Source organism: Heterocephalus glaber, unplaced genomic scaffold (genome assembly GCF_053883595.1).
Source record: "Heterocephalus glaber isolate CG9 unplaced genomic scaffold, H.glaber_assembly_v1.0 deba00001067, whole genome shotgun sequence".
Classification (NCBI taxonomy): domain Eukaryota; kingdom Metazoa; phylum Chordata; class Mammalia; order Rodentia; family Bathyergidae; genus Heterocephalus; species Heterocephalus glaber.
Genome location: NW_028258187.1, coordinates 4,281,442 through 4,299,653, shown reverse-complemented (window position 1 = coordinate 4,299,653; position 18,212 = coordinate 4,281,442). Strand labels below are relative to the sequence as shown.

Below are 18,212 nucleotides of genomic sequence, written 5' to 3'. Positions count from 1 at the left end.
TCCTCTAGGTGATAGGCATTTAGGACGGGTTCCCAGGTTTGAGAATCACTGCTTTGGCAAACACAGCAAATACCAATAGGTCTTTGGCCCAAGCACTTCACTGTGACATGCACTTTTCTCTCCCTCCAATGTTGTGCCATAAGCACCCTAAGTGGGAATAAGCACTGGGTGGGTGGCTGAAGCCTTGCCCTGCTTCAGGGCTGAGCTCCAGACAGGCTTGGGTTTTCTTTTGGGCTCCACATCTCCCTTCTCTGCCCCAGCTCATCCACAGGAGGGATGATGTTTGAAGACCTGGAACTTTTTTCCTTTTCTCCTTCTTTAAAAGTAGTTCTGATCTGGGTGATGCAGTGGGGGTGGGAGTGCTCCATGCAGAGATGCTTGGTGGGAGGGTGCATGTTCCTGCTGTCCTTGCTGGTGGAAGGACTTCCATGACTGGTGCCTCTGCTCAAAGGCACAGGGTTCAGCTCGAACAGGGTGCTTTAGATGCCACCCCAGGACTCTCAGTCCTGGCTGCTCCTTTCTTCCTCCCTGCTCTACTGAAGCCTGCCAGGCAGTACGAGAGCTTCCTGTCCAGGGGCAGCCACAGAAAAGCCCCAGGGAGCACTTGGCAGTCTCCCTGCAAGATGGGAAGGGGTCAGGAAGGGATCCCAGTGGAAATCTGTGCTCGACCCACAGCTCTGGCTTTCCATCTGCTTACTCACTCGCGTCATCTAGACAGCCACTTCCACAGCCTTTGCCTCACTGTGCAGCGAAGAAATAGCTCCACAAGGCCACCTGATGCCCAGTGTTCACCTCTCAGCGGGCTCAGGTTCACCTGGGATTAGAACCGAGATCACCTTAAAGATCTTTTGCACCGTGAAAGTGTTCTGGCTAGGTACAAAATATGCAGGACCTTTCTACAAAATGAAAACACGAGGCCCCTCATTCAAAAGATAAGAGAAAGGGAGATCATGGATTCAAGAATATAAAACTTCCTTCCCCTCTCTCAACCTCTGTCTCTCTCTCCCTCTCTCTCTCTGCACACCTCTGTGTGTAGGTGCATGTGTGAGTGGTTGTTTGATTTGCTATTGTGTCCTTTGGGCACCAGGGGATCCTGGAATGAGACTCATAGGCACCCAGTAGCGTGCAGCCAGCCACAGTGTCCCGGCCACCAGCTGGAGACTGATGCTCCCTGGGCCAGGCACAGGCGTCTCCTGCCTCATAGGTCCAGTGCTCAGCCTATGGCTTTGCACCCCGTGCCCCTGATGACCTGCCCCAGAGGTACCACACAACTATCAGCTGGGGGTGGGGGCAGCTGACTCAGTGTCCCACCGGAAGCTGTGTGGGTGGCATGCCTGACCCCAGCCTTCCCAAGTGTGGCGGTGACAGCAGTCACTAGATGGGCCAGATGAGGCCGGATGTGGCTGAGGACATGGGGGCATGGGCAGGAGGCAGAGTCCTGGGAGGTGGTCAGCAGCAGAGCCGAGCTTCTGAGCCCCTGTGCTTGCTCCATTGTTGCATAAAGCTCACTGACAGAGGTGATTTCAAAGGTAAAATGGCCAAGGGTTTCAGGACCTTGACCCTGAGCACGAAACTCAAGTGTGAGGTCTTTCAGTGTGGGGACTCTGGGCTCCTGCCCCGTCACAGTGAAACGGTCCTGGGTAAGTGTCACAGGCAGGCTTTCTGAACACCGGTACTCTGGAAGCTCATGACCCATTAGATGTTGTTATTTTTCCCCAAGTTTGATTGAACAGGGAGGGATGTGTAGCCAGCGTCGTGGGGAGGGACCCCATCCGGGTGGCACAGCACCTTCTTCTACGAGCAAGGCACCCAGGGAAGCATGGGAGGAGGAGCCTGGCCCGCCGGTGTGAAACCCGACAGGGAGAGAACCGAAAAGTGGGTGAGAAGTGGACAGCAAGGCAAGGGCCAGGACGCGAGTGCATCTGAGCTGGCAGAGGTCAGGCACAGGGGCTGGGCAGCAGATGACAGCAGGGCACTGGAGAGACTGGCCCCGGACACAGTGGCTCCTCCATCAGCAGTTGCAGTCTGAGCTCTTGTGTGTCGGGTGGGGTGGCCGGGCGGTTCCCGAGGTGATGAGACAGGAGCAGCCCCGTTTGTGGAAGACGCAGCCCCAGGACGGCTCCTGTGGTGGCCATTGAGATAGAGCCGAGGGGAGCTCCGTGGCTCCCCAAGCCCCAGAGGAGGGGAGAAGGGCCGTGTGCCGGGTGCTGAGAGCAGCAGGGCAACAGCCTGGCTCCCCAGGACTGCGCTTGTAAACATTTGCAAACATTTTCTGAGCTCAAAGCCTAGGACGGAATCATCGCATGGTTTGCTTAGGAGAAGAAGAGACAAAATTGACCCCGTGGTCCGAGGCAGCCATAAAAAGGAAGCATGTGTATGGGCAGAAGACCAGAAAGGGGGAAAAGCAGCTCAGAGTTTAATAAACACAAAGGAGAATAAAAATAAATCTCAAAAGCACTTATTTACAACTTGATGGAAGGCTAAGACGGGGACCAGCGGGTGTGAGGGATGGGTGTTTGTGGAAGGAGAAGTGGCCTGTGGGCCCCGCTGGGGAGGTGGAGCAGAAGGCCCCCTGCTGACCCTTCTGACGGGAGATGCGATGTGTGGGCTTCTGCTCCCTAAGGCGGAGGATGAGCGAAGATGAATGCAGCCACTGGGCTGCGGAGCCAGGGCCCCACCGCCTCTGTCCAGAGCCTGGCCATTTTCAGCTGAGCTGGTTAGGAGGGGACCAGACTCTCCGGGCACCAGAGTGGGCGTATTCCAGAAGAGAGAGAGATCCAAGAGGTGCTCATGATGGATAGTGAATGGTTTAAGTTTAAGAAGGGGTACACTTGAGTCATTTGTAGGACAATAGATGCACCTTGAGACCATAATGTTAAGTGAAATAAATCAGACACAGAAGGTTAAATATCGCATGGTTTCTTTTATATGAAAAACCCAAAATATAAATAAAAACAAAATAAAAGAGGGGTCATAGGAAGAAAGGAGATAGATCCTTCTCAAAGGGGAAGGAAATCAGCAGACAGCGGGTGGGGGTGGGAGGAGGGAAAGCGGATGAGAAAAGAATTCAGATGTGTTATGTACAGGTGCCAATTGCCCATGAGGAATGTGAGCATTATATACCACAGACGTGTACTGATACTGACAATAAAAATTTATTACAGTAAAAGACACATCACTATGAATCCCCTCAAAATACTCCCTATCACTTTGAACTCACTTATCTCACTGTTCTTGCCACTTTCTGAAGCAGTTCTGGAAGTCCTTTTTTCTGAGTGTCTTTACAAGATGTGATCAAAAATATGGTGAATGCTGCTGCTAAGTGCCATCCCACTGAAAGGCAAGCTTGTAAAGACATTACAGCGTGTCCTCATCTACCTTATTCACCAGATCTGGCACCGTGTGACTTCTGGCTCTTCCCCAGAGACAAGATGACCATGAAAGGTAAATGTTTTGAATGCACTGAGGAAATTGAGGCAGCCACGCCAGCACAACTAAAGACACTCATGAAAGAAGACTTCCAGACCTGCTTCAGAAAGTGGCAAGAATGATGGGATAAGTGTGTTTGAAGCAGGGGGAATGTGTTGAGTGGGTTTAATGGAAATGTGACTTTTACTGTAATAATTTTTTAAAGTTTAAATACATACCGTATTTTTCTACCACACCTCATATTTCTCAGCAGTTACCTTTTCTAGCCACTATGCTAGGGGGCTCCAAAACCCTTTTTACTGGTATGAACATTTCCCAGCCTGACCCCTGCCCACAAAGTTTCACAGTAGTTGCACAGTGGGTTATCACTGTGTCTGCATGAATGCTTGCTTTTCTCAGAAATCTGAATGCTGTGGATTTTGGTGGGGTTTTTTTTTTGCTGTTGTTTATTTGTTTATTTGTTTCTGAGGCTTCTGGTTCACCAGCTACAAAGCCTCAATTCACACATTCATTTTATGGACCAGCATTGAGCAGAGGGTGGCTTGGAATTCACCTCTTCTCCAAGGATTTGTGTTCAGAGTCTCTCGTATACAGGGAAAGAAAAGATGCAGAGCTCTGAAGATGAGGAAATGTCGGTGTGTTCTTAGCATTTTTTTTCAGCGTAATTATCAGGGCACGGACTTCTCAAGAAATCACAAAAGGTATTTATATCTATTTTAAGGTCAGCAAGCTGACTTGTTTATTTAACAAGATGTTAGTGCTGCCAGTAGCTAGATGCCTGAGTCTTTTAAGACTCTTATTGATGACCAACTATGCAAACAGCAGACGTTTGGTGAGCCCTTGTGTGCACAGCGCTGTCCTGAATATTCAGGGAAAAGAAAGACCTGGCAAACAGTCTCTGCCCTTGAGATTCTTAAAATTTCACAGGGGAAAACAAAATAAACAAACATAATGCCGAGGTCATAAAAATGTTTGTAAAGAAACTTACCCAGCTATGAATGGCCATGCTGTCCTAAAGCTACATAGGGGCAGAAAGGGTAGAAAGAGTTGGTGCCACCAGACTGGACAGAGCCCTGGAATGGGGAAGTCAGTTCGTAAGAGAGTTTGGAGAAGATTGTAGACATGCGGTTGTAACATGGGGTCCGTTTGGTGTTGGTGCTTAATGAATGCTGTGTATAAAAGCATGGTGGGGTTGGTTGGCCTGCTCTTTCAGTCCTGGTGTAGCCTTAGATGCATATGCAAAGGCAGTGGCAGGTTACTAAATGTAACAGCAAAACTCTGAGCAATGCATGAACTTGAAATTGTTGGGTACGCTCTGTCTTCTACATGGTTTGGAGCGGAAGGAATCTGTGCTGATTCCTTCTCCTTGTTCATGAGGGTGATGGTCCATCAGCAGATATTGTCCCCAATAAAGAATTTAAGGTAGAGCTGATATAGCCAGCTTATGGGTATAGTTTTGCTTATTCAGATTTCCTCACCGTAAGTTGGTCCTGTGTGCAACAAACCAAACTACTGTAGCCAAAAAACATGCAGTACATGAGCCTGGATAAAAGCAGAGTATTTGGATGCCAGACTTTCAAGGGGAAAAAAAATACACGGGCAAGCTGCTTGCTATTAGATGTTTTCTTGGCACATCTGATTAAAGTGTAAGCAGGCCCGACAGCTCTCTTGTTCCAGTTTATAACCATCTAGGATTTTCCACCCCTCTGTCAGCCTCCAAAGGACAGGGTTAACTGCATGTCCTCAAATGTCGCTGGAAGTGGTTTGCTAATCCCTATTAATCTGCTGCTTCTGTAACCAAATGCATATGTTTATTTTATTTCTTTTGTTCTGGTTAAATTGTTAATGGTATTAAATTGACCACTGGAAACAAAGTCATTCTGTAGCTGTTTCCCCGTAGGGTTTCGGGGACTGTCTCATGCTGTGGGCTTTTGTGTGAGCACAGTGGGTTTTATCATTTTCAATGATTGCCCTAACTTTTTACAGATGCCATCCCGCCCCCTTTCTACAGACCCTACTTCAGAATCGTCCGATTTGATGTCTCGGCAATGGAGAAAAACGCTTCCAATTTGGTGAAAGCAGAGTTCAGAGTCTTTCGTTTGCAGAACCCAAAAGCCAGAGTGCCCGAGCAACGGATCGAGCTGTACCAGGTAACCCAGGGTTGGCTGGTTTTCATGCGTGATCAGTTCGAGGTCTTCAGATAAAAGATTTTGGACCTTCTGAAATTTTCTTAGCTGACCTCAGCTGTTCCGTGCACCCACTGTGGCAGTGTAGGCACAGGCATGTTTGTTGTCCTGTTGTGGGAACAGTGTCCCTGATCACTCAGGAACGGCCTGCGGTGCAGTCCCAAAGTTGTGGGCCCACCTCTCCCCGTGCGGAGCCCCCTCCCCTGGATTGCTCTGGCCCAGCCCTCAGACCCCTCCTCTGGAAACTCCGCTGATGTAATCGGATGCCACTGTGACAAGGAGCCAGCTCCTGTCCAGTTTCTCATGCCACAGCCGTCCCTCCCTCTCTCCCTTTCCTCTTCCTCCCAGTTGTCTTCTTTCTTCCCAGTTTTTTTCACTCTTTTTCTTCCCTAACTTCTCCAGTTTCTATTTCTTCTCTGGTTCCACTCTCTCCGACCCACCCCTTCCCTGGCCTCTCACACCCTCTGTTTCCCATTACCCCAGCAGCCCTGACCTCTCCTCCCCCTCCTCTTCTGATAGCCTTGCTGGACGGTGGTGTCAGAAGACAGTGAAGGGCCTGAGTGCTGAGGTTTCAGATGCGCTGCTAAAAGCTCACACCTGAGGTGGCATCTGTCTGGCCGCAGCTCCAGCGACAAAGAGGAGATGCAAAAAATGTACCACCTCAGGCCCAGCTGGACTGAGCAGGACTCAGGATCTGCACTTTAAGGGGACCCCAGGGTGATTTCCGTGTGCCACGGAGTGCTGCTCAGTGTATGATCCATGTCTTCAAAGGCAGAGCTGGGGGTCTCACTGGGGAGCTGGCATTTGGGTGAGGCTTCCAGGGGAATCTTAAGCAGGGCAAGGACAAGGGGGACTTATTTTTGGCAGAAGGAACAACTCTTGCAAGGGCAGAGTCTTTCTTTCTCAGTGCTGGTGCCAGGCAAGTGCTCTGCTACTGAGCCATGTCCTCAGCCCCAGTGACCAGGTCTCTCAGGTTGGATGGAGGGGCCTGCAGGGGCGCTGGGTGCTGCAGGAGAGAGAGAGAAGCTGCATATGTAATGAAATGGTTAAAAAGCAGTTCACCGGAGGAAAAGAAAGGAACTAACGTCTGTATGCAGATATCTCTAGTTGTGGATTCTAATTATTTGGAAATTGGGATCATTTGGATGAGCGCATTCCCAGCCTTCATTATGAAAATGGAGACTGTTCGTGCCTTGCTGATGTATGTGAGATCTCAGAAATAAGTTCAAAGCCCTTTTTTTAGTACTAGTTGATTGATACCTGTGCTCATGAAAAGGGATTGTTTTTATACTAGTGGGTCCTCAAGAACCTCTGCTTGCATCTGGGCTTGGTGGTGCATGCCTGTGAGGCTAAGGCAGGAGGATCATAAGTTCGAGACCAGCCCGGGCAACTTAGGGAGACCCCTGTCTTAAAAAGGAAAGGGCTCAGTCAAAGGCACTGGGTTCAATTTCTAGTACCAAAAAAAAAGAGGAACTTCCACTTGGAGACCTTTAAATCTTCCGGCACCCTCAGAGCGTGGCAGGGCAGCCCGTGGCTGGCAGTGATGTCACCTTTGCCAGCAACGCAGTGTCAGGCAGATCGGGTACCTAGGCTGGGGACTCTGTGTCCTCAGGACTAGACTGTCGAGTGCATGCTGCCGGGGATTCTTCCTCCACGGACCGAGTGAGGGGCCAAGTGCCAGGGAAGCCGAGAACCTGGGCTGGGTCCTGAGCTGGGAAGCGGCGGACCTGGGACGAGACCCACTCCAAGTCCCAAGGCTGTTCCTAGCCAATCTTTCCCTTCTTCTCTCCCCGGAGAAGAGCCGCCGCAGAGGAAAGAGGAGGAAAAGGAGGGCAGATGGTGGGTGATGGTTGGAGGGAAAGCAAAGAGTGCTTCCTCTGTAGAGAAGCCAGGAGAAGGCTACCAGAGAAACTGTAAGGTGATCAGGCAAACAAACAGGCACCTAAACCAACGCCTCCTTCCTTCTCGGTTAGGTCACTCTCACTTTCTGTCTATGCCCACAACCTCGGGACGGTCGTTCTCGGGTGATGGAGCTGCAGCACATCGGTGGGTCCCTCGGCTCTCGGTCCACAACAGGAGTTGCTAAGTCACTGCCATTCTCCACCCGTGGCCTTGTGCTCTAACGGCCTCTGCCAGCAGGCTTTTGGGAGCCTTCGCTCCCCTCTTCCCTCCCACAGACGTGTCGCCTCCGGGATGTGACGTGTCCCGTGAGGCTGGTAATCCAGACGGCCTGAGCTCTCGGGGGATGCCTCCCTTCCCAGAGGTTTCTGCGGCACTGGCTGCACCGTGACGCGAGCTGCGAGCTCTGCTTGGATTAGGGTCCCTCCATGGGAAGGAGTTTGAGAGTTAGGGCCCGATCACTGACACTGAACTCGGGAACCCCAAAGGGGACAGTTGTGCCAGAAAAGCGAGGAAGAACAGTGGCTCCCAAGCTGTCTGAAACTCCGGGTGCAGCAACATCACCTCTGAAATTAGCCGAGGTCGGCAGGGAAGAGCATCAGCTCCTGAATTCCTCCTAAGAGGAAACCAAGCGGGTGTATCAGAGAGGCAGAGTTAGCCTCAGAACCTCTGAAGAGTGGGTCGTTCCTAGGACCAGGAGAAGCGAGTGAGCAGCAGGGATGAGAGGGGAAGGGCTGGAAGAAGACACGGAGCAGCCCCAGATGGCCCTTGGACTTTCCCAGTGTGCCAGCGAGTCCAGCACAGAACTAGTGCCTGCTGTGAGGATGCCCCTAAGTCTGAGCCCTGTGTGTAGTTACGTGCGCACTTTCTCCTGGGCCCCTTCCTGGGTCCTGACTTCTGCGCTGGCCCTCCTATTTGGAGTCCCGCTTGTGGCCCGTGGTTCACCAACTTTCTAGTTGTCTTTGGGTGTCATCTGGAGGTGTCTGTGCCCTTAGTCTCCAGCTCCTTTTTCTGGCCCCAGGACAGAAATGCATGCTTATGCTAACAGCCTTGAGTTATGAAGGTGAGGCTAAGTTATATTCAGGAAATTGGATACTTGCAATATGTTTTAGAGAGTTTTATGGCCACGAATGCTGAAATCTTATTTTGCAAATGATGTTTTGGTTTGCAAGTGGGCAGCCTTTCAGCTAGTTGGAAACCTTGAAGCCTCTGAAAGTTCTGCCTGTCCCACTGTGTGGTGTCACCTGATGTTGTACCCCCTGGAGGGAGGGAGGGGAATTGCACCAACTCTCAGGTGTGGCTGGGTGTGTGGATGACTTAATAGGATCCTCAGGATGTTGGCTTCAAGTGGGGGATGGAGTGGAGAGAGAGGGAGGAGGAAGAGGTGGGAGGAGGAAGAAGAGGGAGGGAACATCTGGCTGACCAAGGGGAAAGGGCACTTCCCTAACCCTAGATTCCCAAGGGAGCTTCTACAGGGAATACCCACCCTTCCCTGTCTGGAGAGTCTTACTCTCCCTGGAAAGAAACAGGACAGAAGTGGTTTCTGAATGTTTTCCTGGTGATTCACAGTAATCATTATCCACTTTGGAATCAGATTTTCCCATAAACAGTTGGGAAGCCCAGATTTAAGGGTCCTAAGCTCTTCGGACCATTCTGCCCCGGCAGACATCTTCAGCCGACTCCCGGACTGAAGGACCTATGCAGGCATCTGTGGGCGCAAGCTCAGGGTTGGTCCCTCACAGTGCCACGCCCTGCTGGTGCCCCTGCCCAGGAGAGTTAGGGCACTGGGGCTTCTGCTGAAGTCTCCTTTAGCTGGGTGAAGCCACACACATGGGAACTCACAGTTCTCACTGCCTTCTGCTCAAAAAGTGTCTGTCGGAACTTCGATAAAAGGAAGTGAAATCTCACTGTCCTACTTCCTGTGGCCTCTGTGCTGGCACTGGACCCTAAATAGCTTATACAGACTGGTCCAGGTCACTGATGACTTTCCTTGTACAGAGTCTGTGTGACCTTCCAGGAAGTCGTCAGGCTTCTCACACGGAAGCTGGGATCCAGTTTCCAAGGCGGAAGCCCTCAGTTCTCTCAAAACCTAGGCCCAGAAGTGACCCAGCATCACTTCCCCTCCCTCCTGGTGCTGATCAGATGAGCTGGACAGCAGCCTGGGTTCACAGGGAAAGGAAGCACCCTCCGCCTTTCTGCTGCCCAGTGCGGGTGGGGGAGCAGCGTCAGAAGGGCAGCTCAGTAGCAGTCTTCTCGCCTCAGGGCCATGCCCAGGTGTCTCTTAGGGCGACAGACCCGAACCTGGAAAAGGGGCTTGGACCTCATTTGTGGTGCTGTAATGAAATTCCTGGGGCTACATAATTATGAAGAGGAGAGGTTTATTCCGCTCCGCTGTACAGGGTGAGGGTCTGGACAGAGCAGCAGTGACTCCAGTGGGGCACCCTAGGCCACATCACCTCAAGCACTACCGTGGCGGGAGGGCATGTGACAGGGACAGATGGAGAGGCCAGGAAGGAAGCTGCCTCCCTCCAGGACCTGCCTCCCAGGGGTCCCCACCTCTCAGCACCATCGCACTGGGGACCGGGCTCCTACACATGAAGCCTGGGGGACCCACTCCAACCATGTCCCAATGGCAGCAGTCCTGAGAGTTGGGGGCAGTTTGTCACCTCACTCAGGCTCCTCAAAGGTGCAGTACTGAGCTACCTGCCAGAAGGAAGGAATTTCTTTGAGCCCAACAATATTCACTGTGGCAACTTCTAGGCAGAGTAGACAGAGGTGGGAGTGGGCTTGGTTGATTGTCGCACACAGATTACGTCAGCTCTGAATTCAGCTGCTTCCCTGTGCGCCCTGGGCCTTTGGGAGTTGAGGACCACGCCTGCGGCTTCTCACCCTCAGCTGCGGGGGTGGTGTTCAGTGGCACGGGCATTGTGACTCATGTTTTCCTCATCATTCCTGATTGACTTGGTGTTTATTGTGGCAGTGAAGTGTCACCTCTTAGGGCTTGACTTCCGTATCTTCCATTCCACCAAGGGGAAGAGCCTTTGACGGAGTTATCTGTGAAAGTCAGCAACCAGGTCATTTTAAAGATGAACTTGTTAACTCCAGACCACTGAGTGAAGTGATACAAAAAGACGCTGGAGAAGGCAGAGTGATGGGCTGGGTCCATGTACTGCTGAGCATCAGGAGAAGCCACCAAAGTGTCACCTACTCACCTGGGTGAAGCCACAGATGCTGGTGCCAGAGAGCTTAATAGAGGATACTTCTCTAGGGGATCCCAGAAAATCAGAGGGAAATGAGTATGTTGGGAGGAATGAGCTCAGCGGATTAAAGGGAGCCCTGGATGTCTTGGCCACGTCCTCAGAAAGCACTGGCACTGTGCGCTCTTACAGAGAACTAGGCATCCGTCTGCATGGCCAGCACTAGCTTCCCGAGGACTTCCCCTCTCTGGAGGGTTCTCCATCAGATGTCTCACAGGCCAGAGGAGCCAAGCTGCCCTTCTGCTTTCTCTGACCTCTTGCTTTCATCCTTGGATTCGAATGCCTCGTTAAATTTGCATTCCAAAAGTTGCCAGCTTGTCAGACGTGATGAGATCTCATTTCTAGAGTACATCAGTTGCACGGATATAAAACCGTGGCTCAATCCTAAGTCATTTATATCCATTTATTTTGGCTTCAAGCTGCCTAGTGAGGGTATTAAGAGATTTTTCAAATTTGAGGGTGCGAGGGTGAGTGGATATTGATGGAGCAAAATAAGTAAGCATGGGTTTGAGAAGATCAGAGTGAACCAACCACCACGTGTGTTTGTGAGCGCTCTGTAAATACTATGTCTGTAGGCTTCCAAGTGCACATCCCGAAGGGCTTTCAGTGAACGTCCAAGGTAGGTGGCTGGACCTGGTTTGTGACAGCGTCTGGCTCTTCACACCCAAAAGGAAAGGTGAAGCACAGCACTGAGGGGTTAATGAGAATCGCTCCCTTTTCACACACACACGTGCGCACACCCAGCCCCACACAAAGTTCAGCTTTCATTTCTCCCGTTGCCCAAGGGAGTGCAAAATAAAAAAAAAGAGGTCAGCCAAAGCAACTGACTGTCTATTAAATGAGGCTTGGAAAAAGTGCTACTGAAAAAAAAAAGTTATACTGTGGTCCTGTTGTGTGGAACTTTATGGCCCAAGTCCCCCGACCACCAGTCCTACCCTGGCCGGCGCCACGTTGGAGACACACGGCCAAGTGGCAGCCATTTTCAAGAAGAGCCACGAGGTATAATAAACACTTTGTTTCCACAAAGCTGTTAATACGGCAGGGTTTCTTTTTTTAACTGATCAAATGGCATGCTCGCCTCATAAGGACATTGGCTTCTTATCATCTGCATCAGCTTATGGGGTTCCCTAGAGTCTGTTAACCTGGTGAGCAGAGAGGACCCCAAAAGTGGTGTGAGCAGCAGCCCTTCCACCCTGTGTTCCGGGAAATATTAACAATCATGCAGTAGTGATTAATGATACCATTGTCTCTGAGCCTCGGGGTTTCGTGGTGACTGAGGACAAAGGTTTTGTGCTGAGTTACTGTGAGGAGACACAGGTGTGCAGTGTGGCTCACTCATCGCAGGAGTGGGTCACCATCTGGATCGTTCTTGGCATCTAGAATGGGTGTGCATGTCCCGGGGCTGGCTTGAAGTCCCAGAACTGCTCCATAGTGGAGTTGGTCGTCTCTGGCCGGGGGTCTGACCCATTTCCTGTTACCACTGCAGGAGAGCAGGTGTGTGGGGCAGCCGTCTTTCCATTGTTCTGTTGTTTTATTGCCTTATCGAGTCCCCAGGGGCAGTCATGGTGGGCTGGAGGCTGTGCTGGGTCTTGCTTTCTTGTTGAGGAATTACTGTAGGGTGCCTGACCCCGGCGGGATGCTCTGCACCTCGTCCTGTCCACTCACTGCTGCACTGGGCTGCACCACCCCAATAGTCTTGATATTTTGCTTCCTGAGTTGATCATTAATAAACCTCCTTTTGTTTTTCGTGCTGTAAGTGTTCAGTGTGGCAACTTTTCTACAGCCTCTACTAGGGCAAAATCTGTTTCAAGGGAGAATGCAGGCTTATTTTTTGATAGCAACAGTGTTCAGAGTATTTTTTTGAAACTGCTGTTCTAATGCTGTCATACACTACCCTTGAGAATTCTATCAGAGCGACAAGTCTGGGTTTTTGAATGGTAGTGTTGATTTTTCAGGAACTGCCAAGGTTGTCCTAGGAAGGGTTCAGACAATTCAGTTGATCTTGCCATTTTTATTAGGAAGATGCACAGTCCAGCCCCACTGCACCTTGTCGCTGCCTGTGCCCCTGTCCAGGTGGCCCTCACCTCTCTCCCGGGCTTTGCAGTGGCCTCCTGCTTGGTCTCCCTATTTCCCAGAAGCTTTTTGCAGCAGAGCATTCACAGTGATCCCTGATAGGATGGTGGTCAGATCAAAACGCCCTGTGCGCTACAGTTACCTGCCACTGAGTGGCCACCAGCACCGGTTCCTTCTCTCCAGGGCTCGCTTTGTGCCCACTTAGCAGCCCCAGCTCTCTCCCTGCCTCACCCCTCCCCAGCCCTGGTAGCCCCCAGGGTACTCTTGGATTGGACAGCTATTGCCTGTTTCCAGTTAGCTGGAAGGGAGGACTTGGAATGTCCTCATCACAGGGAATGCTCTTAGAGGAGATGCAGGTGCCCATTGCCCCGAACTGATCATGACACAGTGTATCAGCACATCACAGTGTACCCCATAAACACTTTAAAAATGAAGTCAATTTTTCAGCAAAGTCGCTCAAAGCCCGCCAGTGGCTTCTTACATCACTGCGTGGGCGCTGGTCCTGGTGGGGACTGATGAGACTGTTTCCAGCTTGCTTCTTGCACTGAGCTCTGGGTTGATGCTTCCTCCCCTAGTCAAGCCTATGTCCTTGGTTCCTTTGTTCCTCGAGTGTCACCTCCAAAGTGGCCTCCCCTGCCACCCTGTCTAACGTCTCAGGCCCCTTTGCAGCACAGCCCGCCCGGTGGCCACTGGACTTCACTTCCCAGTGGCCCTCATCGTCGAACATACTCGGCCTTCTACTCCGTCTTTATGTGGTCTGCAGTGTTGGCTCCACTTCCAGAGTTAAGAGCCTGGCCCCCAGCCTGTGTAACAGGTGATTGGTAAATGTTCTTGGGTGAATTAGGAAGAATTTCAAAGTAAGATGTAAGTACGAGGAACTGTGTCAAAATAAATATGTGACATCACGAAGGGATTCTTTTAAGAAGCATCACTCAGTTATTTAGACCTGGAATTTCCATTATGCTTGTTTTCTAGATATCTCTCTCAATATTTATGAAGAAAGAAACACATAGGTCTACCCATTTTCTGTTATTGATTTAGAGCTAATTCTGGTGAAGTAGCTAATAACCACATCGATTTTTAAAATGAATTTATGTAATAAGTTTCTGAGGCTGATATTCTTGGGTAAGTGTGATGGCTTGGATAGGGTTTGTCCCCTAAAGGCTCATGCGTTGCAGCTGTGGTCTCGGCTTTGCTGGAACCTTCCGGGTGGGCCTGGAAGGTGATTGTGGAAGCTGCCACCTCAGAAGGGATTAGCTCCCACCTCCTGGGCATGGGTTAGGACTTGCTTAGCCATCTAAGAGTGGCTCGTATAAAACAAGGTCACCCATGTGTTTGGCCTGTTCCTTTTGCACTGCTTGCCTCTCTTGTATACATCCCGCTAGGTGGTGTCATCCACTATTTGGTGACAGAGCTAGAAGGCCCTCACCAGAGGGCAGTGTGACCACCCAAGCTTGTGGTCATAACCCCCCAAACCGTGAGCCATAATAAACATCTTTTCTTTATAAAGTACCCTGCGTCAGATATATACTTACAGCAACATGAAGAAGACCAAGCCAGTAATTGATAAACTGTATATTTGAGGTTTATCATTTATCTGTTTAGGCTCATGACCCTGTAATCACACCCTAAATTAAAGTGCTCTGCTGGGTATAAATTATATTAAATTACAATGCAGGCCACATGGGTAATAGGTGTCAGGAAGACCAAGAAGCTTGTAGAAAGTGTGCTTCCCAAATGTGCGTGTCTGTGTTAGTGTGAAGTGGGAGAGGAACTGGAAGGGGAGAAATTCAGAAGACAGAGCCCCAGAGAGCTCGCAGATCCCTGGCCGTGAGACTGCTGCCTTCCATGGCCCGAGTCACTGTCGGGAGCCATAGGATGTGGCTGTGGGCCGCGGCCTCCAGGCCTGAGCGAATTCAGTCAAGCAAAGGCCATTGGTCTGGACCTGGTTTCCCTTCATTTTTACCCTCGACCGCTGTTTCGCACAACCCCTTTCCTTGGCTGCGACCCTGTGACGCAGGCAGCTGAGGCTTCATCTCTGCTGTGTGGCCTGTGCCTGAGGCTCCCGCGAAGGTCCCCGCTTTCTGCCACGCAAGGAGGCCGCACCCCAAGACCTGTGCACAGGAGGCGAGTTGTTTCTCTGCCTGTGTGGCCAGCAGAGCCCCATCTGTAGAGAATGAAGAAAAGGGAAAGAAGGAAACAGTAGAGAATTATAAGGTGTTTGTATCACATGGAAGAGACTTTGCTGCGTGTGTGTAGCAAATGTCACCCAGGTTCTGTGCAAGGCATGAGTCACACAGGGCCTCCCTGATGTGCACAGCTCAGTGCCACTTGGGCCCAGCACAGGGCACAGTAATGCAGCCCCCTGAGCTGCAGGGGACTCAGTTTCCTTGCTGCCTCCTTACGGAGCAGCAGTGTCCCAGCTGGTCTGCGGGGGCTCCGACCTCTGGGAAGATGCATGGGGAGCTGTGGCAGCGACGGGACGTAGTGACAGCACAGTGACACGAGTCCCAGGTGTGCTGGGCAACCTCCCTGGTGTCAGGCACTCACAGGGCCCACGGTGATCAGCAGAATGCTCTAGCAGGAAGGGGGCACTGTGCTGGAGCCACCCCGCTCACTTCTGATTCTCCGTGAGGCCCTGCTTTCTATTACTAGGAAATTCTCTTTCTTGCTTTTTCTCCCTTGTCTTCCTTCTCCTAATGAAATGTGTGAAGTAGAAAGGCTGGCCTGAATTCGCTGTGTAGCCCAGCTGGCCTCAAAGTCATGGTGATCCTCCTGCCTCAGACTCCTGCATGTTGCTATTGCAGGTGCGTGGTGCCACACCTGGCAAGTGTGTTTTTTAATGAAGTCATTAGTAAGAACTAGGCTGGGGTGTGCATAGGGTCCTGTGGAGAAGACTCCATGGGGTAATGAGGAAGAATTTGAAAGAGCAGCCTCTGCCCTGAAGGACTTCATAGCTACACTGAGCATTTTGAGAACACACCCAGTGTAGTGTGGCTTGTGAATACCCAGTGATGGACCTCGGATTGTGCCCCCCAGAGGTGTGTTGAGGTTCCGATCCTGCGTACCTCGGAAGTGACCTTACTGGGAATGGGGCCTGAGCAGCTGTAATCAGGGAAGCGGAGGCTGGGTCTCTAATAACCATCCAGGGTGTCTTTATAAGAGGAGAACAATATGAAGGCGGAGCCGCGTGGGGAGAAGAAACCAGGGGAAGATGCAGCTGGAGACTGGGGGGAGGCAGGGAAGCCAAAGACACTAAAGGTCACTGGGGCTACCAGAAGCTGGAAGGAGGGGAAAGGGCCCTTCTCCAGAGAGAACAAGGTCCCGCCCAGACTTGACTTCCTACTTCCGGTTTCCAGGTCGGGGGAGCTGGGCTCTGTCTTAAACCACCCAGTCCGGTGCACCGCCTCTGTGGGGCTCTGTGCTCTCTCTCTGAGCACCCAGGAGGAGCCTTGCCAGCTTCTCGGGGGTCGAGGTCACCTTTGCACCCGCACCTGGCTCCGGGAAAGCTCCTCTGTGACTTCACAGGGTGCTTCTGCAGGGTCACGGGCGGTCTCACTGTCCTGGCACTGAAGTGCCTTCCTCTCGGCTGGTGCATAGCACTCGCAGGACTGAACTGGAGGAAGTAAGCTCTAAACTAAATGAAGGAAAGGGATCAGTGAAGACTGCGGTGCATGTGAGATGCTCAGCACTTATTCAGTGGCTGGATGACTAAACTACCTGACCATGCTGGGGAAGCCCTCGAGCTATGGATGCTAGGCTCTCTGCAGTTGATGAGAACCGATGGGTGTTGCAGTGGTGTCTTGGTGAATCAGCTGCTCCTCTGCAGATCGGCCAAGAAATGCTTCCGGAGTGTGCTCTCGGGCTCAGTCTCCATGCTGGAAAACTAGTAGTGTTAAGGTTTCAACCTACAGAGTCAGATTCCTCCAAGATCCAATCAATGGACATATATTCATTGCCTGTAGTGTCAACAGACTAGAAATAAGCGTTTGTGGAGATTTCAATAAGTTTGTGTTTCTTTCCAACTCTGGGGAGCTCCATGTCTCACTGGAGGAGATGAACACTTACACGGGTGCACGGTCACCCAGGAAGGCTCTGTGTGCAAGGGGACAGAAGTCCAGCCTTTCTAGTGACTGCACGGGGAGCTAGGAAAGGAAATCCACTTGAACAAAAGAAAGCATTTCATTGAAGGGCTGGACTCAAAGTTTAAATGTGAAAAAGGGAAACGGTTGTTTTGTTTTGGTTTGGTTTGGTTTGGTTTGGCTTGAGGTATTTTTTCAGTGAAAATCAGAGGGGCAGGAAAGCTTCCTGGTAGTATAAAGACAGGTATGTCGTCAGGCTGAGGCTTCCTGAGAGGGCAAGTTGAGGCTAGGAGGGTACACTGGTGTCAGGCTGGGTGTTTCGACCTGGAGTAAGGGATGCAAAGCTTATGCATGAGGCATTAGGAGTCTCTCAGAAAGTTTTTTGCCAGATAAGGAGCATAATTATAATAACAATTCACCTCCACTGAGCGCCAACCAGTGTGACTTCTCTGGATGAATGTCCAAGTGGAGTCTAAAGGCAACATCCATCCAGCAGCAGCGTGGGTTTATCGGACCCTTTTCACTGCTATACTGCTGGTCTTCAAGGGCACTTGGCACAGTGTGTGATTCTTCAGAGCACCCCATGGGAGCACTGAGGAAATGGAGCAGATGCTCAGGATTGACAGGGACATGGGTGTCATTTGCATAACAAATGACTAAGAGGAACGACATAAATCTGGACTACAGTAGTGGTGTCCAGCCTGGTTCCTGACCCATAGTGTTTGCATCACACGGGGATGTGTTAGAAACACAAATCTGGGGCCACAATATCCCCCTAATCAATCAGACACTGTGGGGCTTGGGCCCCGCATGCAGACTGAATTTGGACACTGATCTTCTCTCCCCGTGTGCCTTCCTTTATTTCTTCTTCTTTATTCCCTCCTTCTAGGAAGGACTCGGGGTGGAAAGTTAGACTTAACAGCAGTCTGAGTATGAGAAAAATGGTCTTATTTTACACAAAATTTTCTGTGACTCAGTAGTGTGATGCGGCTGCTGCCCGAACTGTCATCTGCATGAGGCGGAAGGAGCGGAAGAGGGGAGGCAGCAGCTACTCCCCCTCCACAGCTGCCACATTTCGTGGAGGCCACATGATCCCTGGCCCACACGTGGGCTCTGAGGAGGAACTCATTTTAAGAAAGACACGGAAAAGAGGCTCGAGAGGGCAGGGTGGGCCTTCGGCCTTGTCCCGAAGGAAATCAGTCCTCGTGGTTGGGGGGCCGCAGTGGTGCAGAAGGAGAGTTCCCATATCTTGCTCCAGAGAGCAAAACTCAGTCTTGCAAGACACA

The 18,212-nt window shown here is 51.1% G+C and overlaps 1 protein-coding gene across 3 annotated transcripts in view; it reads left to right on the top strand.

The window, feature by feature from the left end:
• The window catches only part of Tgfb2 (transforming growth factor beta 2), a 73,108-nt gene that overhangs the window by 39,780 nt on the left and 15,116 nt on the right, over positions 1 to 18,212 (top strand). For 2 of the 3 annotated variants that reach the window (XM_087209866.1, XM_087209865.1), the window contains exons 2-3: positions 3,391 to 3,444; positions 5,416 to 5,579. In XM_087209866.1, coding sequence (XP_087065992.1) covers positions 3,391 to 3,444; positions 5,416 to 5,579 — 218 coding nt within the window. The remainder of the gene's footprint in view (positions 1 to 3,390; positions 3,445 to 5,415; positions 5,580 to 18,212) is intronic. The other variant, XM_004867392.3, reaches the window with a different exon arrangement.